Here is a 19976-nt window from a genome sequence, read left to right as displayed (position 1 = left end):
GGATAACGAAAGTCCCCCCTGCTACGTCCTTGTCTCGCCGGGTGACGTGAGACAGCATCGAGTTGGAGAGGACGAGAAAGCCTGTCGGTCTGCCTCAGAAACCAATCACCGGCCAAGATGGAGAAGGCACTGCGGATTGGGGCTGGTGGCCTAGTACGGGGCCGCTAAGCCGGTTCGGGCCCCAGCGCTTGTCCCCGGCGGTACCTGCTATGTAGGCAGCGACCCTGCTTCTCCGCTCCCCAGCCTACCCAATTCCCATTCATCACAACACCCAGGTCGGGTTCCCTCTGCGCTTGTCCAGGGCTGCACTTCGTAGCCTACCTTAGTTGGACCTGGGAAGAGCAGTTGTTCCCATCAGAGGTTTTGCCGACCAACCATTCGTCGTCCCAGGCAAGCCGTGCTGTTGAATGTCACTGCCTTCCTTACCTTGTATTACACATGGCCCCCCGACACTGCGCGATTACCTGAGGCTAGCGAAAGCGGGAGACCTCTCCAAGCCTCCCAACGGGCCCAGGCTAAAGGTACCGGCGCTTGTTGGTACCGATATTCACGTACCTTTCTTCCTACTACTCTGCTCGCTTTCTGCCACTCATCTCATACCCGCGGGCATCCCAGCGTTTTTACATTTCGATAAAGTAGGGATACCTCTGCTCATGATGGTCACTAGAGCTTCAAAGGAGACTTGCGCATTCAAATAGTTGAACATCTTCTCCCTTCCATCGCACATTCGCAACCAGACCCCGCCAACCTGTTTGCGACACACAGGGTGCGCTGCATCACCGTTTGGTACCTTGCCTGAATTCCAAGCGCCGTCCAAGCTCCAAAACCCGTCTCTTTGTCCGCGCCTATTTTCAGTCTCAAGAAAATATTCATGGGGAGCTTATGCTCAAACATTGAAAAGGACGATGCACCTGGCGAGAAGGATGGTCAGGGTCATAGAAGGAACAGCAACACACTCGCGCGACACCCCTCAAGAAGGCTGCGGAAGCCCCATCACCACCACAAATCTACTTTACCAACAGTGGCAATTCACACCCGCCACCAAGCAGACATGGACGCGGCTCAAGAGATGATTGACGCCCACGATAAAATCATTAGGGGGACCAGCGACGGCCTTCACCGGAACGGTCTCCAACGCCATCGCCGGGAGCCCACCGTCCTCGATCACGCCGGCCCGAGGACGAGATCGGCCGCCGCTGCTATCAAAATTGATCGGCTCGATGAATACTTCCGCCAGCGGGACGAGATAAAGAGCCGCGAAAGCACTCTGGCTTTCGATTTTCGCCTCAAGACCCTGGCATCGCAGAAGGAGAGGAAGGCCAGCGACATCATTCGGATCCTCAAAGCCGAGGACCAGACCTTGGTGTATGACGCGGCTGAGCCAAGGCTGGGGTGGGGTGGTCAGAAGCACCAACGCTTTCCCGCCGACCACTTCCTTTCCAACGTTGATTTGATCAACCAGACGAGGCTGCTTAGAGTCGCACGGGCGATGCCCAAAGGGGCACACCTTCACATCCATTTCAATGCCTGCTTGCAGCCTAATGTGCTGCTTGGCATAGCAAAGGACATGGATCGTATGTTCATCACCAGCGACTTGTCCTTGGCCCCGAGCGGCAATGGCATTACAGAAGAGGACGCAAAAACCGCTCTTCACCGCTGTGAAATTCAGTTTTCTATTCTACCGCCCGAGAAGGAGATCCCGGGCGACATGTTTTCGCCAGATTATGTGAAACGGCAAACGATGAAATTCTCCAAGTTCCTCAACGACTTCCCAAAGTTTCACAGGGGCGCGGACGGAGCGGAGTGGCTCGCAAGTAAATTAGTCTTCCACGAAGAAGAAGCTCACAATATGCTTCAAACAGTCCAGGGCTCGTGGGAAAAGTTCAACGGCCGGACACGTATGATGAAGGGGCTTTTCAACTACGAGAGTGCTTATCGGAAATATACCCAAGGGATTCTGGAGGATTTTGTACAGGACAACATCCAGTACGCAGAGATTCGGCCCAATTTCATGGAGACGAACCAGCTTTGGACCGACGACGGAACGCGGCAAATCGACAACGTAGGCATCATGAACATAATCATCGAGGAGTATGATCTGTTCCAGCAGAGGACCAGAGAATACTTTGGCGGGCTCAAGGTCATCTACTGCACACCGCGGTCCTTCTCCAACGAGTCCGTGGCGTTTGCACTCGACGAGTGCTTGAAGTTCAAGCAGAAATGGCCCGAGTGGATTGCCGGTAAGTCCTAGAACCTGTTCGTCTTGGACGGGTTACTGACAAAGCAGGGTTTGATTTGGTTGGCGAAGAATCCAAGGGGCGGCCGCTGCGAGCCTTTATTTCAGAATTCCTCGCGTTCAGAAAGAAATGCGACGATGCTGGTGTCGATATTCCCTTCCTTTTCCACTGCGGCGAGACGAATGAAATTGGCAATGATACGGACGGCAACCTAGTGGATGCACTTTTACTCAATTCCAAGCGCATCGGTCACGGGTTTGCTCTGGCCAGGCACCCCTATATCATGGAGCATATGAAGAAGAGAGGTATTTGCTTGGAAGTATGCCCCATCTCAAACGAGGAACTCGGCCTCACGCCCCGGATTACTGGGCATTCGATGTACAACCTTCTCGCGAACAATGTGCATTGCACGCTAAACTCAGACAACGGAACAATATTTAGGTATGTTTTTCGGTCGCACCTGAGAAAGGAGAAACCCCGGCCGTGCTAACCAGAGACTTTAGGTCAAGTCTATCACACGACTTTTACCAGGCAATGGTAGGCAAGACGGACATGTCATTACACGGCTGGCGACAGCTCATCGAATGGAGCTTGGAGCACTCCTGCATGTCCAAGGTGGAGCTGGCGGCCGTACGAGCAGAGTGGGAGAAGCGTTGGGAAGAATTTTTGGATTGGGTCATTGCCGAGTACGGCGACGTCCAGGCGTTGGAGGACAACAAGTCCGAAACATAGACGATCGAAGCCTCGTCTTTTTTCATTCTATTATTCATCTCCCAAGGTTGGACCCTTGGCCCCTTTGAGATACCATGGATATTTTGGGGCTGCCCAGGCTCGAAGCAGGAAGAGAGACTCACGATGGATGGCTTGATGACTACAAAAAGAAGAAACGTTATTTTATCCAAAGAAGTGGCCCGTCTGCCCTGGCTATCGGCCATCGGCCTTTCTGAGCGGCATAATGTATGATGTGTCAATGGACTGAATAAAGAAAGATGAGGTTCACATTGATTTGCATCTACGCATATGATTCCAAGTCCTCTGAGCCTCTGGCAAACCCTGGAGAAGTGCATGAGCGGGCCGAACAAAGAAGAGGACCCTTTCTATTATTCGTTTGGTTTGCGTCCGACTCTGTCTCCACAAACGGCGCTGCCGCATCATACGTACCCCGCCACAGCAATCTGTGGCGGCGGCGGAGGAGGAGGAGGAGGTACTTGGGGGGGCGGATACTGAGGCCGGATTTCCCAGATGCAGACCACCTCCGGCCGCGGTCCCGGAAACATCACCTCCTCTCCAACCTGCAGCCTCAGCGAGAATGCATTGGATATGGAAAGTGCAAAAAGCCGCCGACTTCCCCGTTGTTTCACGTATTTCATAATCATTGCTAATGACCCCACACAGCAGCCCTCACCTGTTAGATTATCGGCCGAGCCCGGCCTTGGCCCGGCCCTCGTCCTCTGCACACACACGGCCGTCGCTTCTCCGCACCCATCCGAAAAAAATTAGGCTTTTAAGCTTATGGCCGACAGTGGGCCCGTCGTTCGATCTACAGGGCGACCCTGAATACCCGCCTGGAACCCACCTTTTGGCTGGGACCTCTTTTAGTCTCCCAGGCCTCGCTCGTTTCCCCCCCCCAGCTGGGTTCGGATTCTCGCGTGCCACCAGTACACCTCTCATGCCTCTGCCCATCCGCATCCTCTTATTCTTCGTCCGTCCGTTTACTGTGACCCTTGCACGATGACCAAGGAAAAACTGCGAGCTTTCATCGACTCAAACGCAACACGAGGATTGTTCTGCTCGGGAAATCAATCATCGGCCCTCCAAACGAGACGATGTATTTTTTCTTCTATCACTTTTGAGAACGTTGTGGGTCTGGTCAGATGTTGTGGTCTTGTGCTTTTTGTGAGGTTTTCACGGGGAATGGAAAGCATGCACATGTGATCGGTCACATCATCGGAGCCACCCACCCCGCGTCCTCTTCTCCCGCTCTCCTTAACGTCCTCTCCCAGCTGACTGCGCCACTGACTTTGTGACACACAGTTGGTTCGTCTTGCTGCTGGCGCTCGAGTAGGTGGGGGACAGGCTGCGAAGACAAAAAGGCCACCGCTGAGGCTGCCAATAGAATGGCCCTTTGGGGAGAGACACTGTGGGCGCCCTCCTCGTCCCGATCACGTGTGACTGACGGGCTGTGCAGCCCGGTTTCACGACATGTCTATCTACAAAAACAAAACAAAAACAAAAACAAAACCTAGATACTTCCGAGACCGCGCCACTTGACGTGGATCTTTGAACAGTGTAGGCGGAAGCAACGAGTTGCAAAGAGCACATCAACTTGGGGCTTGTTGATGATATTCGCTCCACGCCCCCGTTCGCCTTGTTCAGAGTCTTACTCTCATGAGCAGACCAAGCCAGCCGACTGAACTAACACCAAGGCCTTTTTGTAAGAAACTTCACAGAGATGCATAGAAATACGACCTTAAGGGGCCTGAAAGGTAGGGTATGAGAACTTTTGAAGTCTATGTACACGGCATCGCTCGCGAGAGCTGATGCCGTCTCTAGTAATTATGCCACGAACCCCAAGCTCTTTTGTTTGTAAAACAGCTTCATTCCGGAAGACGCAATTCTCAGAGTTAAGATACGCAAATGCCAAAGCGAACCGAACCCCCCCTCTCTCCACTGAAAACCGCAGTCTTTTTTTAAAAATAGGATTCCAAACTCCAAGATCAAAAAGCAAATGGACCAAGCTTTGAACGGGGCGATTGACCTAGAACTCAAACTTGATACCCTTCTTGCTCGAAATGTCAATCAAGCCGCCGCGGTAGCTACCACGCTTCTTCTTGTTCTTCTCCTTGGTGAAGCCCTTGCCCTTGGTGACGATGAGGTCCTCGTGCGCGCGCTGAGAGTAGTCGTTGGGCACGTACTCGTTGCTGGCGAACTTGGGGTCGACGAAGACTTCGTCGGGGATGCGGGAGAAGGGCTTGTTGGGCACCTTCTTTTCCTTGTCCTTGCCGCCACGGTTGTTGGCGCGGAAGGTAACCGGGTCGGGGGGCAAAGGAGGGTCGGCGGCGGTGGAGGCCGTGGGCTTCAGCTCAGGAGAAGTCTTCTCGAGAGTTGCAGACGAGGTGGAGGATGAGTCGGTAGACGCCTTCTTCGCCTTGGTCTTGGTCTTCTTGGCGTCGTCGTCCGAGTCCGAATCGGAAGAGGAATCGGAGGATGAAGAGTCAGAGTCGGATTCGGGCAGGGGCACCTTGGCGGCCGTGGAGCCGTCAGAGTCAGAGTCAGAGTCGCTGTCGGAAGAGTCCGAGTCGGAGGAGTCGGAAGAGGAGTCGGAATCGCTAGAGCTGTCCGAGCTGGAGTCGGAGGAAGAGTCGGAGGAGACGCTGGCAGCCTTCTTGACCTTCTGCTTCTTGGCCTGCGGGCGCTCATCCTCGGAACTGGAGTCGTCGGAGCTAGAAGAGTCGCTGTCGCTGCTGCTGTCGCTGCTGCTGCTGCTGTCCGACTCGGGAGCCTTGCGCTTCAGGCCCTGCTTGGGCGCGGGCTTCTCGTCCTCGCTCTCGCTGTCGCTGCTCGAGTCGGAGTCAGAGCTGGAGCTGCTGGAGCTGGAGCTGGAGCTGCTGTCACTGTCGCTCTCGGCAGCGACGTCGGCCATGTCCACGTCCTCCTCATCGCTGCTATCACTGTCGCTGGAGGAGCTGGAGCTGCTGTCGCTGTCGCTCTCATCGCTGCTGCTCACGGCCTTGACGTCCTTAACAACCTTGGCAACGGCAACCTGGCCCTCGGTGGCATTGAGAGAGGTCTGCCAGGTCTGGAACACGGCAACGAGGTTGGGGCGGGTGGCCTGCTTCTTGGAAGGCTTCCAGCCGCTCTGGGCGCGCTGCTTCTGGAAGGCCTCATGGGCGGAGGCGAAGGCGTTCTCGGAGAGGAAGGAGTCGACGAGGTCCATCAATTGGTCGGGGGGAGCCGCTTGGGTGGCCGCAGCGACCGCCTTGGTCTTGCTGCCCTTCTTCTCGGACTTCTTCTCCTTGGCCATCTTGTCTTGCTGCGTCGTCGCGGATGTGGTAGGTGTGGTGGTGTCGTTGGTCTTGAAGTTATTGGAGAATAACCAGGAGGGAGGTGCAGGAGGAGCTGACATGTGTGTCGGGTCGAGAAGATGGTTCCTGTATGTCGCAATTGCAGGAAAGAAGTAACTGGAAAGAGCCGGCACCTAGCAAATTCCTCGGTGAGGGATGGAGTCGACTTCGGTCTTCACCTGGGAAAATTTCTGTGGGATCTCAATGCCAGCCACCGCGTCTCCAATTATTCTATGATGGGATCCCTGCCCGCGATTTTTTTTCCGATTTTTTTTCCCTCTCCTTATCTTATCGGCAAAAATATAGTAAAACACTATATGCATTTATGCATCAAACACGCCGCTATGCTACCTTTGGCGTGCCACCCACGCGGCAGGGGTGCTAGCTCATTGCCCGATCAGCGACTGCCGTTTGTTGACTTTCGAGAAGGTGGGCGCCTAGTTTGCGACTAACGACAAAGCACCATCCTATTCTTGGGTGTGCATTCCACGGTGCAACACAACGCGAATGACGAAGGATCCTTAGTGAAAGCCTTTACACAGTCGGTTTCGACTAATCAAAAGCTCGACTTCCCTTCAACAATCTCTCGTCCCGTTCCATTCATCTTCCAGTTTACAGCCCAAGATCAGGCGCCTTTAATACACCCGCCACCTCGGTTACATCGAAGCGCGAATCGACAATGAACGCTACGAAACGAAAGTTCAACGCCCTTATCCAGGGAATTGGAAGATCCTCCTCGTCTACAAAGTCCAGCAACGATGACTTCTCGAGCCTGCCCTCCGAGTCTCCTCGACCGTCGACGACCTCTCTTCAGCCTTCGAACACGAGCTCTACGGATACAAACAACAAGACCAGCATATCGATAGATGAGGACATTTTGTTGAAGCGTCGGCGTTTGCAGGCGATGACGGAGAAGAATGCGGCTGCGCTCAACAGTACAGCCTCTATCCGTGTCACCGGGACGGGGACGGGGACGGGGACGACAATCTCCAACGTTGTGCTGAAGAAGTGGACGCCTAGCTCGTCCAAGGAGACTGTAGTAAAGGCCATCTCGAAATTCGCACCGAGTGACCGGAACGAGCTCCTGAAGAGGCTGTCGTCGTTCCAAGAGATCACGGATTGGACGCCAAAGCCCGATGCAGTGAACGAAATCGAGTGGGCCAAGAGAGGATGGGCGTGCCAAGGCAAGGACCGGGTGCGATGTACGTTGTGCAGCAAGGAGCTTGTCGTCAAGCTCAGCAAACGCGAAGTCGACGGCAAGGAAGTGCCGGTTCTCGTTGCATCGGATGTTGGTAAGTTTATGGTCGCCAGCTTTTGTTGCTGCTCAAACTGATTGGTGAAGCAGAGGAAGCGTTGATAGAGAAGTACTCCGACCTGATCGTCACAGCACATCTTGAGGAGTGCTTGTGGAGGAAGCAAGGATGTGATGGTATGTTTTTACAGACTTCTGGGGTCCAAACTTGATCTAACTTGCCCAGATTCACTGCTTAGGTTGTCTCTGACCAATGCCAAGATAAGCATGGAGGCATTACGGCAACGGTACGACGAATTATGCGGAAGGAAATCCTTTCTTCCTTATGAGTTCAATATAAGGCTCCCCGAGGGCCTAAACATCGATGATGTTCTCACTCAACTGCCTGAAGACTTCTTCACAAATCCGCCACCAGCCAAGGAGTCTCCGGACCCGGAGCAGCCCAACAGAGTCGCCCTTGCCCTCGCCCTGACGGGATGGCAAGGCCTCACAAACCCACGCATAGGTGCTGTACCAAACTCGGCGTCCTGTCACACTTGCCTACGGCGGCTTGGACTGTGGATGTTCAAGAGCAAGGAGGTCAGCTCTAGCAATGAGATCCTCGTCCCCGCGCCGATGGACCACCTCGATCCCATCAAGGAGCACAGGTTCTTCTGCCCGTGGAAAAATCCACTTACGCAACGACTCGGTAGTGCAAAGCCTGGCTCCGAATCGGATATGGCGGCCTGGAAGTGCTTGGCACAAGTGCTCAAGAATGATGCCTACCTACGGGGAGCACTTGATGACCGACCGAAGAACAGATGGCATAACAGGGGCGCTTCGGTGCCTTCGACACCGGTACGTAGAAGTGCCGCCCCGCCGCTGACACCAGGTCCCTATGATTCGCCAGCTGCTGCGACAGAGCCAGCAGGCGACGAAGACGAGAAATCTCGAGATGCGAAGGATAAAGAGCGCTGGGCGCGTCTGAGGAGAGTGAAGAGTCTTTTCGAGTCGAAGAATGCAAAGAAGCTTCGTCGACAGCTTAGCAGGCCAGGAACGGCGTATTCAACTATCTCGGGAGCAGGAGGAGATAAGGAGTAATGATGACTGACGGACCGCACTACACTATATGCCCCCTACTTGGCTTTTCTTTTGTTTTTTTGGGTGATGAACGGAGGAGTTCTTGATGGTGTTGGTCGATTAATGACGACTATTCGCAATTTGTCTTAGCTAAAATACCCATATGATGGAGCTTGTCCAATAAATTGATCGCACAGTCCAGAAACCGTCAGCAGAGGTCTTCTGCTTTGTTACGAGTATGCTCAGTGTCACTTCCTGGTCACCAAGCAATGAGAAGCCATCGCCACATGTACACCTTATTCTGATCTGGCGCATGCCTTTTGATGAGTTGTAATATCTTCTAGAGGGGTATCTCGTCTTTTTGTTTTCGATGGGTCACACACTATCCTACAACATCGTCGCTTACGAGCTCCAATCCCCAAACTTCTTCTCCAGCTCCTCGAAAGAGACCACATCACCCGACCACGCCGCGGGATCACTCTCCAAAGCCTTACCAGGCTCCTGCCTCTTCTCGCCCTCCGCGCCCGCCTCCTGGGACCTTGCCGCCAACAGCTTGAGCCTCTCCGGCGCCACGTACTCCCTAATCCCGGCCAGCTCCAACACCCCCATCCTCACTCCCGCCATACCAGCGGCGCTCCGCGTCCCGTCGACTTTCCAGGTCTTATCCCGCTCCATCCGTGCCGCCGTGATGTACACCCGTTTCACCCAGCCATCCCACCCCGTCCTCGCGAAGCACCGCTCCATTTCGCGCAGCCTCTCCGCGACGCCGCCCTCCTCGCGGGACTTCCGCGAGAGCGCCTTGTCCATCTTCGTGATAACGACCATGACGGGCCTCCCCGCGTCCGCGAGCAGCTTCACAATCTGCGCGTCCTTCTCGGACACCCGCTTCTCGGCGGATAGGAGGAGGATCACGCCGCGGAGCATGGTGCGCCTGTTGACGTACTCGACAATCTCCTGGCCCCACTGCTCGTGGCTGGCGTACCCGTAGCCTGGGGTGTCGACCAGGACCATGCCGTGCTCCGGTTTGGCCTCCTTCGTCACGCCCCCCTCGGCCGAGGCGACGGGCTTCCTGAACGGCAGGCCCGTGAGCGGGCCCACGCCGTACGCGTTCATGGAGACGGTCTTGCCGGCCTTGTCGCTGACCTTGGCCAGGGACGCGGCGCCGGTGAGGGCGTTGATGAAGCTCGACTTGCCGCAGTTACTGGCGCCGACGACGCAGACCTCGGGGGTCGTGGTGTTGATAGGGTGGTGCCTGAAGCTGAAGGCCGAGTAGAGAAAGGTCGCGGGCGGGGAGAGGAAGAACTTTGCGGCCTGGGCGTGGGGGAGGTCCTTCACCTCGTCCGTGACGATGGTCCCGCCGTCGCCTTCGATCTCTGCGTCGACAGGGTCGGGGATGCTGGCCTCGACGGCCTCAGCGCGGCCAGCGAGGGATTCCTCCGACACACCCTGGATTGCTGCTTTGATGGAGCTTGCCGTCGGAATGCCCGCATCACGACCCCTCTGAGGCCGTTGGGGCCTCAGAGGCTTTGGGGGCTGCTGTGGCTGTTGAGGCTTTTGAAGTTCTTTCGGCCTCTTCGGGGGCACGTAGTACATCAGCCTGGCCTCCCAGACGTCCTTTGCGTTGCTGATCTTGTCAAGTTCCTCCTGGGATAGTTTCGGCTGGTGGGGTAGTCAGTTTCGGGCGCCCAAGCAGAGTTTTGTTGTCTTGTTTTGGAGGGGATGATGGAATCAAACTCACTATCAAAGCATAACCGCCGCCTCTTTTCTTCGGGGTTTGTATCCTGGGCCTCGGGGGTATGTTTCTACCAGTCCGAGGCGCCCCTGGTCGCGGTGGCGATGAGTACCCGCCATCCCGCCCACGATAGTCCTCTCTAGGGCCTCCTCTCGAGTTGAACCCGTCGGCGCCTCTGTAAGGCGCGCCTGTTCGTGGCGGCGACGAGAACCCGCTGTCCCGCCCGCGATAGTCCTCTCTGGGGCCCCTTGAGTTGAATCCGTCAGACCCTTTGTAGGACCCTTTGTAGGACGGGCCCGTTCGTGGTGATGAGAACCTGCTGTCCCGCGCCTGGTAGTCCTCCCTAGGGCTCTTTGAAGAGAACTCGTCGGGCCTTCTGTAGTGTTTCCGCCCTTCATACCACCCGTCTTCGTCTCGCTCAGGGCGCCAAGAGTTGTAAGTCCTCGACGGTCTGCTGCTCAGCCATCGCTGCGTCGGCAGGCGTGACCTCTGGACATTGGCACGACACCCGCATATGTTCTTAAGCATCATCTCAAAGGCCGCCTAATGAACGGTAGTATGTAACAAGATTTACGCTCATCGCCGCTAATGACAGGACGAAAGATTGGTTCAAGGAAGTAATGGACCAGCCAATTGGCACGGTCCGAGTTTGCTGAGAACTATTCATCTAAACGATAAAGACGTTCCGTTATTTACATATCCATGCAACAAAGAGTATCGGCTCATCACTTTTCACATAATGTTCAGCTCTTATGAAATACGCAAGTTCACGATGAAGAGGTTTTTCTTCTAGGCATCAATGACCTTTATTTTTGTCTACCTTCCCTATGCATGGTTAATCAAAGCCTCATCAAGCATTCATTCCATTGATGGTTCGATGCAATCCCGCGAAACAAACAGAAAAAGCAAACCACCCAACGCCATCTGCATCCAAGGACGAGTTGCTCAACCACCGGCTTGGTAGCGGTAGTAGAATGTCTTCTGGTTGTTCAGCTTGAGACTGACACCGTAGTCTTGTCTCTTCTGGTGACGGGTGGCGCTGGCCCGGCCTCTGACTTCGGACTCTCTCACAGTGCGCTTCTGTTTGTCTGTGGCACCGGCCATACCCGCAGCGTCTCTGCGAGCGACAGCACGATGCTTGTTGCGTGACTGCTGGTTGCCGGTGGTAGCAACCTCTCTACCGTCTACGTCCATCTCGTCGCCAGAACCGGCCTCGATAGCCAGGCGTTCGGCACGCTCCTCGGGGGAGGGGTAGTTGTGAAGGTTCTGTCTGAAGTATTTGTTGTGAGCGCGATGGCCGACTGCCTTTCCTGAGGGCAGGTGCAACTCGTAGTCATCATAGAAGACGGCACGAGTGTGCTTGTGGGCGTGGGAGTGCCAGCCGTCCGCCTGGTGGTGCGCCCGAGGATCATCGCGAGAGTGGTGGGGGTGCTTGTCCAATCGCTCAAATTGCTCGTAGCGGCCGTCCGCGGTGAAGGCCGTCAACTCATTCGAGTCAAGTGAAGAGGCCGAGCTATCCGTCTCCCAGCCTTCATCCTCAACCTCCTCGCCATCGTCGCCGACCAGCTTAGTCGGTCGCTTCAAGCCCAATTTGGCTCCGCCGTTCTGGTCAGCCTCCTCTTCCTCGTCCGACTCCTCGTCATCAGAGTAAGTGCTTCGGAAATCATAGAAGTCTCCAATATCCAGCTGGACCTCCTCGGTGTCGTAAGGGATCTTGCAGTGACCCTTGTCGCGCATGTGGGTCTGGACAGCGAAGGCCGTCTTCTTGGTCTTGAAGCAGTACAGGCACTGGTGGCCCTCGTGGATGCGCTCCTGCAAGTGCTGCAGCAGACCATCCATATCCACAAGATACTGCTTCTCGGGAATGAACATGTCGTGGAATCGCTCCATGTGGTGGGCGTTGAGGGCGACGGAAGGCGACTCGTAGTTGCAGAAAAGGCAGGACTTGATGGTCCAGGCAATCTCCGGCTTGGAAGGAACGGGGGTTGTAGAGTCCGACTCGCGGTTGACGGAGGCATCGTCACCAGTTCGCTGGCCCTGGGCAGACAAGTGAGGGTTGGAGGGTCGCTTAACAGGCGAGGGGCGGTCATCCTGGCCCTCGTGGATGTTAGTCTTCTTCAGACCCTCGACCACCTTGGTGAACTCTTCTTCGGCCTCGGAGTCAAGCTCGTTCTCCTTGTCGACGGAAATGGGCTCGCCGAGAGAGAAGGTAGAGCTCATGACAGAGCTGGCATCGTCGGCGACTGCGCCCTTGCGTCTAGCAATAGCAGCGACCCGGACCTTGTGCTTCTGGCTCGTGAGATGGTTCTGGAACGCATTCTCGCTGGAGTAAGACTTCTGGCAGGCGTCGCAAGAGCGCTCGAACATGGCCTTCTCGGCCTCAGCGGTCTGGACTGCGCGAGCCTGGAGGACCTTCTCGTTGAAGACCTCGGAGGCGATGGGAGGGAGGGAGGCGACACGTCTCTTGAGGTTGTATCGGCTGTGAGGATGATGTCAGTTGGTCTGAGCGGAACAGAGCGGAAACACGACCAAAACGAGATACGGAAAAAAGGAGGAAAACATTCCCAAGTACAATAGAAGGGGGGGTACATACTGCCAGTCGCTCTTCATATGGCCTCGCTGCAGATCGATGTTTCTGTACGAGACAGCGCAAGTGTTGCAGGTGTAGGGGTGCGAAGCTGCGGTTGCCCCTCCATTCGGGGGAGAGGCACCGAGGGCGGCAACATCGACGCTCTCCATGGTGAATGTCGTGCGCGATAGTTGCGTTCCTCGTTATTTGATTGTTTTGGCAGTCTCTTGAATATTTGATCGACCCTTTGTAATAGGGAGTGAAGGTGTGCGCAAATGTGAATTTGCGGGATGCGCAAAAGAAGAGGAAGAAATGGAGGCAAAAGACGAGGCCAAGGGTGCGGCAGGCAGGCGGGCGGAGGGGAAAATGATTTTAAAAGGGAAAATTCGCAAGGGCTTTAGTGGGTTAGGCGGGGGTTTGGAGGGACGTGATAGGCACGTCACAACAGTCGAGAGCCCTGGGTTGGGTAGTCCTGAGAAGTTGTGCCACTGGGAGGCTTGAGTTTTAGCGTGTTCCTGGCAGTTGCTGCCCTGGGAAGTGGGGCCTGTGACTCCTTCCCGATGCACCGGACCTGCAAAGAATAGGCGTTCTTTCTCTGTTTCTATCGTTCTATCCGGCTGACATATCAAAAAAAGATGTGTCGCAAAAGAGCAAGAAGGGGGGCGAACTATGCTCGTGCTTCTTGCCGTCATGGAGATAAGGTGCCGTGCCTTGTCGACTAAAGTCTAAGTTATTTCCGTGTTTCTAATGTTTCTAACGGTCTGCAAGCCCCGAGACCCAGCGCCTCAAAATGACAACACTCTTGGTTAGACCAAGGCCCGATTATTAATGAGATTTATTGGGTTGTTTTGATTTGAGTCTTTTGGTCCAGACAGTACACTACAAGAAGTGGGTGGGTGGCTATGACGAAATGAAGCAACATGGTCTCGCTTGGCCTTGAATCTGCAAGCCATCTGGTCTGGTTCGTATTACAGTTATTACCTCGTCATGTCACATAATTACATTATGACTTGGTACATAGACGCGTCTGTTGAAACATGCTATGGTACTATGACGGACCTGAAGAAATTCGCCGTATCCATGATCCATGACTGATTGATTGACTGCCCGATGAGGATGGAGGGGTATTACGGGCGGGCAGTGGCGGCAGTTGGGTCGAAAAAGTCGGAGGCAAAACCCGCCGACCAGGCCGAGCCATGCTGAACGGGTCCCCGCCCTCCCTTGGTCAACGGCGGCGACGACGATGCGGCTGATGTCAGAAGGGCCCTGGTTCATTGTGGCACCAGTTGGTGCATGGAATTCTGATGCTAAATCCAGACCCTGTGTGGAATGTTCCATGTCCTGATTGCCTGCTCCCGTGCAGCCGGCCCCACTCTCACAGAGGGACCCCAGCAACCGTGTCCCGCCCCCTTCTAATCGCACGGTGCCGTCGCCGAGCCTCGTGGCGTGGCTATACGGTGCCCATTGCCTCTGCCAGACAGACGAGTCTAATCCACTTGCTTCCTTACCCGCCCGTCATCGGGCCAACATTGTTCACCATCACCATTAGCTCTCTGCTTGCCCCAGCTGTCGTCTGGTGGCTGTAATGTCTCTGTACGATTAGGAATTTGACGACGCCAGAGCCGCCCAAGGACCTTAGCTCCTCCTTATCGTTTCCGCCTCATCTCCTCTTCAGCCGCTCCCTGCCGCGATCCCGCCTCTCCTTCGCATTAAGCTGTCCATCCAACTTTACCATCAGACCCCAAATCTTCTGCGACCCGAATGACATGACTCGAGATACCCGACGCCCTGAGAAGGGACCTCAGCCCGAGAACAGCTTCGATGCTGATCTCCTAGCTGGACTCTGGGAGGACGCGCCGTTTGCGCGCCTGCCTCCCGATGCGCCCTCCGAGCTGAAGGACATGGTCCAGACCATCGAGAACCCGAAACGCGTCTACGCCATCCACCGCGCCAGTCGCCGACATAACTTCCAAATCCTCGTGGAGATGTGTGTTTCCCAAGATCCCACGGCCTCCGTTGTGTATCGGCTTAGCTAACAGGTTTCCTTCGTAAGATACATCCTTCAGCTGCGGTACGGATGCGACTCCAAGTCATGTACAACCTCGACCTGTTTCTCCTGTCGCAAGCGCCTCGCCGGCAAAGCGCCAGTACGAAGATACAACACCACGAGTGCGAGGACGTTGGCTGTCTATATGGCCAGTCAGGATAACCCGGAGAATGGGCTCTGTCCTAGCCTCAAGCCCTCGAAAGAAACCCCGTCGGCTCTGAACTCACTCATATTCTCTCCGAACCCCGCTGCGCCGACCTTCAACGACCCCTTTTCCAAACGCTCGACAACACCAAAAGATTCAAGACGGCGAAAATCAGGCTCGGCTGTCAGGGTCAACGGCGAAACCAGCAGTTCCCACAAGACTACTCCGGAAGCTGAAGGTACAAGTCGTCACACAACGCTTCCCTCAAACGAACGATCGCACTTTGATTCGGCTACGGGTACTGCACAAATTCCTTTCAAAGTCGCTGAGCGCCCCGTCAGCAAGGATTATCGGTCTTTTGCCGCCAACGTCTTCGGCACTGTCGCTTTCAAAATGCTGGAATGGCTCACTCCAGCTGGCCTGGATGCCATGTCCCAAAAGGTCGCTGCTTTGGAGGCCGATGCGACACAGAGTCCCTCTAGGGATGAAGTTCAGAGATCCCAAAAACCGTCGGGCCAGTCGACTCCCATGCAGCCAATGCCCCCGGTGATATATACAGATGGCAAAGTGTCGAACGATCTGCCTGAGCCGACAGTAGAGCATGGGCCGGACGCAGTTCTGGACCAAGCGTCACAAAAATTACATACGTCAAATGCCACAATGCCCAACTCGCGACCGAGCAAGCCCAAGAGAAGCTCAAGTGCGAGGGTGCGGGCCAACTCAAAGCCAACAAGAAAGCTGTCCATCGAGCCATACCCGACGTCCTCATTGCCGGAAGACGTTGCCTCGGGACTGGTTTCCCCGAGGACGAATGGGGGCCCACATGAAAAGCCCCTGAGACCACCGAAGACATCTCATGTGAATCCTTACTCGATTCCTGAAATCCCCGCTACGCCCTCATTCTTCGACAACGTGCCGCCTCAGAGTCACTCGGTTGCAATTGTCAATGAGCCAGAATCGATTCTGAAGCCAAGTCCCGGCAATGGTGAACCATTAGCTGCTGTTCACAAGCCACCGGCAGAGGCGACATTAGAACTTTCTTCCGCGCAATTTGAACTCCCGCCGAACGAGTCTAAGCAGAGCGAGGAGCCAGTAGAGGTGTCGATCGCTGATAGCATGCTCCCGCAATCTTTAACATGCCTAAACGTCGAGGTTGTTGACCTTGTATGCGATATTCTTCAAGACGACGGCACCTCGGAATCCCACGTTCTTGATCCTGCCAAGATCACCAGCACATATTCTGGTCTCAAAGACCGAGCTCACAAGATGCAGAGAAAACAGACAACCCGGAGCACCTACCCAAAGCGACTGCGGAGACAGTGGAAGCTCTTCATTGAACAAAGCTTGTTCAATATCTTAAGCGACCCCCAGAGCCTGATGTCGTCTTTCGTCAAGGACGATGAACTGCTCGATTCGCACACCATTTGGTACTGCATGTTGAGACTCACTCGGGTTGCTCCCAGTCTTGTCTTTCACAGTTTGTGGGTGGCCGCTGGTAGTTTGTTTGGCGCGCCCAAATCCCTCCAGTCGCTTCGCTCTCCCACTACCAAGGTCTTTCGTCGATCCGAACGGCCTCTTGCCAACCTGGAGGCTGGCCAGCTACTGTCAATTTGTCTCCACGCATTAGTCGCTGCAGCTCCGTTGATAACAGACTCTAGAATACTGTTTGACATGTCACGGATCCGCTCAAACGGATTGACTCTAGGTGGAACTGGTGCTTTGGCACGGCAACCATCTTGGCTTTGTCTCCTTTACGACGATGCTTTCTCAAACGATCTAGCCCTCAGGCTTGCAAGGCGACTTTTCGCGGCCATCTCTGCTCGGAAATGTTTCGCAGAAATGGCCGCCCAAGACGAGGATCTTGGAGATGATAGTCAAAAGCTTGACGCCCTCCGTCCCCTCCTATCCCAGTTAGACCTTCTCAACACGTATTCTTCATCGAGTCCTGAACTGGGACAGCTCGAGAGAGCCGGTCATGAGTCAAGGGTTTCCACTTTACTTTTAGACTGGGCCAAGACCGTGATGCTCCAAGAATGGGATGGGAAGCCGGAAATCTCGTGTGACAGCTCCTTTGGTGGAGCGTTGTCGCTAATTGCTGCCATGTGTAAGTTGTAACATCTGTTGCCATATCGGACTGCGTAGCTAACTTGCCATAGACGACAAGCGACAGGAGCTTCTTTTGGGGGACATCCATTTTCGTGTGGAGTATTTCGCAGAGAGACTGGACTCAATCAATATGCCAGTTGCTTGGCTCACTCACCCGTCATCCAGACAAAAGAGGCATTTGCTGGACTTCCCCTTTATTTTCGACCCATCCACCCTAGTTTCTTACTTTCGATCCATCAACTTCTCCAAGATGAGCCGAAGCTATGAGGAGTCAAGCTCCTTGCAAACGAGAATGAAAGCAATCGTTGCACCCGGGGGTCTTATCACCAATCCTCATCACAAACTTGTTCTCCAGGATCTCCTCAAAACGGCATCCTCGAAGTACTTGATCCTTGAGATTAGTCGGAAGAACGTCATTAGAGATGCCTTTGATCAGCTTTGGCAACGGGAGGATCGGGAACTGCACAGACCGCTGAAGATTCACCTTGGCGAAGACGCCGGAGAAGAAGGGTTCGATTCGGGTGGAGTTCAGCAAGAGTTCTTCCGACTTGCTGTCGCTGAGTGCCTCAACCCCGACTACGGTGCTTTTTCGGTGGACGAGCGGACAAGAATGGCCTGGTTCGTGCCTGGCTCCATTGTGCCGGCCTGGAAGTTTGAAATCCTTGGTCTGCTGATCTCACTTGCGGTCTACAACGGTCTGACGCTACCTATCACTTTCCCGAAGGCACTTTACCGCAAGCTTCTCGGTGAGCCTGTGGACGAATTGCATCACATCGCCGACGGGTGGCCTGACCTTGCGATGGGCTTGACAACCCTGCTTGAGTGGGATGAAAGGCAAGGGTTGGTGGAAGACGTCTTCGCACGCACCTACGAATTCTCGGTATCCATGTTCGGCCAGCCTGTGTCTCGGGAAATGGACGGGCAAGCTCGTAGCTGGCCACAATTCGACGCCTCTGCGGCCAGGTCACTTGTAGACGGAAACCCCGAGGACGCCCCACTCGTCACTAACGAAAATAGAAACGCATACGTCAGTGACTACATCAAGCATCTCACAGACGTTTCTGTCCGTCCCCAATACGAAGCATTTGAGCGTGGGTTCCGTGCCTGCCTACACCCCAAGGCGCTTCAGCTTCTCACGGCGCCCCTCCTTCAATCGCTCGTTGAGGGCGTTCAAGAGATTGATATCTCTGAACTACGGAGATATACGAGATATGTCGGCTGGGACGCTAGCCACCGGGGAGTCCGGGACTTCTGGTCGATAGTCAAGCGATATGATGAGAAGATGAAGAGACGACTTTTGGAGTTCGTGACAGCCTCGGACCGTGTTCCCGTGGGCGGGATGAAAAACCTGCAGTTCGTGGTGCAGAGAAACGGCGAGGAGGAAGGCGAGGGCGGGCATCTACCGACCGCATACACATGTTATGGCACGCTTTTACTGCCAGAGTACAAAGATAAGGAAGTCCTGAAAGAGAGACTTTCTATGGCATTGGAGAACGCGCAGGGCTTTGGGTTTGCTTGAGCGAAAATGGCGAGGAGTTGTATGTTAGAACCAAAATCTTGCGGGTGGGATGGGTTTTCGTCGAGCTTGATATCCTTCGCGCTTCTTAATTGCATCGAACCTACACGAGAGAGGCGCTCCTCGCCTGCCTATAATTCCTGCAATTTCTTGGGCCGTTGCGACTTCCTATGGTGATGATAGGCAGCCACAGCCTGGCCACCTACTGGCAATTCTTCCATTGGCAAGCAGGGCGGGAATTTCTGCGGGGGAATTTCCTCTTCATCTGAAAGTACGCACATCTCGATCAAACGTGACGCCGCCAGGGCTCTCTCACTGTCGAATCCGTCGAGCTTCAGGGCCCAACGCCATATCCTTCTCCTTGCCCTTCTGTAGAAAGTCCACCTCGACGTCTCTTCGACCAAGTTTTGAATGAAGCCTTCACGTCGAAAAGGGCTTCTGGCGATCGAGTAAGATGGGAACTGTCGTCCAATCAGCAGTGCAGTTCACATGGCTGTGTAGGAGGCCTCCAAAACGACTTGGTTGGCCAAAACAAACTGCAACGGCATCGACGAGGCTGGCACTGCCAGATGAAACCCCGCTCGTTTCTGCGCGCTTTTATGACCCTTCTTCTCAACCGCTGATCCTCATTGTATACATTGTCTGATATATGTTATTCTGACATTGGAACAGGTCATATATTAGCCAGTCTGAATCACTGTACTCTTTGAAATTAATCTTCTCAACAAATTCCGAGAGAGGCATCAAGATAAGGCTACCACAATGTTCCATTGGCATGAAGAGGATTGCCGACGTCCTGATGTCGTCTTTTCAGATGGGCTCAAGGTTCCATCATGCCTCAACTGTGGTAACGTGGGGCAGACGAACGAAGCCGAGCACGAGAAATCTGTTACAGCGATTCCCGAAACACCCTCCGGAGCTACTTTCGAGCTTCGGTGGCCCTCTTCGTTGCCATTCGTGGAGGACGTCGCCATTGACGATACGGTTGAAGAAACACCCCGCGAGTCACACATGCAGAGTCAAAACGGGTCCTTGAACTCGAATTCGTCACCGACACAGAAGCAATCGCTTCTCACACAACGTTCAAGTCAAACTTCAAGCATATACAAATCTCTCTATAAACGACAAATTCGTCTCGTCCGACTGCTTCCTGGCAGATATCGTGATCCGATTCGGTGCGAGCTTCGAACTGCCGACCTGGCCTCTAAGCCAGACTATGAGGCGTTGTCATACACCTGGGCCGATCTTG

General features: G+C 54.5%; 6 protein-coding genes across 6 annotated transcripts; 3 read left to right on the top strand and 3 right to left on the bottom strand.

Moving 5' to 3' along the window:
* Positions 1 to 1051: 1051 nt before the first annotated feature.
* EsH8_II_001342 (uncharacterized protein) lies at positions 1052 to 2969 on the top strand (the record flags this gene model as incomplete). The annotated part of the gene is made up of 3 exons (XM_083264640.1): positions 1052 to 2240; positions 2288 to 2678; positions 2741 to 2969. The coding sequence occupies 3 exons, from the start codon at positions 1052 to 1054 to the stop codon at positions 2967 to 2969; spliced, it is 1809 nt and encodes a 602-aa protein (XP_083121962.1).
* A 2026-nt stretch (positions 2970 to 4995) lies between these two features.
* Positions 4996 to 6363, bottom strand: EsH8_II_001341 (SRP40, C-terminal domain-containing protein; the record flags this gene model as incomplete). Its single annotated transcript, XM_083264639.1, has 1 exon — positions 4996 to 6363. One exon carries the CDS (start codon positions 6361 to 6363, stop codon positions 4996 to 4998), a length of 1368 nt encoding a protein of 455 aa, XP_083121961.1.
* Positions 6364 to 6980: 617 nt separating this feature from the next.
* EsH8_II_001340 (C3HC zinc finger-like-domain-containing protein) lies at positions 6981 to 8633 on the top strand (the record flags this gene model as incomplete). Its single annotated transcript, XM_083264638.1, has 3 exons — positions 6981 to 7593; positions 7644 to 7730; positions 7780 to 8633. The coding sequence occupies 3 exons, from the start codon at positions 6981 to 6983 to the stop codon at positions 8631 to 8633; spliced, it is 1554 nt and encodes a 517-aa protein (XP_083121960.1).
* A 381-nt stretch (positions 8634 to 9014) lies between these two features.
* Positions 9015 to 10875, bottom strand: EsH8_II_001339 (translation initiation/elongation factor MRX8; the record flags this gene model as incomplete). Its single annotated transcript, XM_083264637.1, has 2 exons — positions 9015 to 10271; positions 10351 to 10875. 2 exons carry the CDS (start codon positions 10873 to 10875, stop codon positions 9015 to 9017), a joined length of 1782 nt encoding a protein of 593 aa, XP_083121959.1.
* Positions 10876 to 11289: 414 nt separating this feature from the next.
* On the bottom strand, positions 11290 to 13083 carry EsH8_II_001338 (C2H2 type zinc-finger-domain-containing protein; the record flags this gene model as incomplete). The annotated part of the gene is made up of 2 exons (XM_083264636.1): positions 11290 to 12823; positions 12938 to 13083. The coding sequence occupies 2 exons, from the start codon at positions 13081 to 13083 to the stop codon at positions 11290 to 11292; spliced, it is 1680 nt and encodes a 559-aa protein (XP_083121958.1).
* A 1596-nt stretch (positions 13084 to 14679) lies between these two features.
* On the top strand, positions 14680 to 18730 carry EsH8_II_001337 (uncharacterized protein; the record flags this gene model as incomplete). The annotated part of the gene is made up of 3 exons (XM_083264635.1): positions 14680 to 14900; positions 14967 to 17209; positions 17262 to 18730. 3 exons carry the CDS (start codon positions 14680 to 14682, stop codon positions 18728 to 18730), a joined length of 3933 nt encoding a protein of 1310 aa, XP_083121957.1.
* Between the last annotated feature and the right edge of the window lie 1246 nt (positions 18731 to 19976).

This window comes from Colletotrichum jinshuiense, chromosome 2 (genome assembly GCF_051148585.1).
Source record: "Colletotrichum jinshuiense chromosome 2, complete sequence".
Taxonomy (NCBI): domain Eukaryota; kingdom Fungi; phylum Ascomycota; class Sordariomycetes; order Glomerellales; family Glomerellaceae; genus Colletotrichum; species Colletotrichum jinshuiense.
Note: the sequence above shows the minus strand (reverse complement) of the source record. Positions and strands in the feature narration are given on the sequence as shown.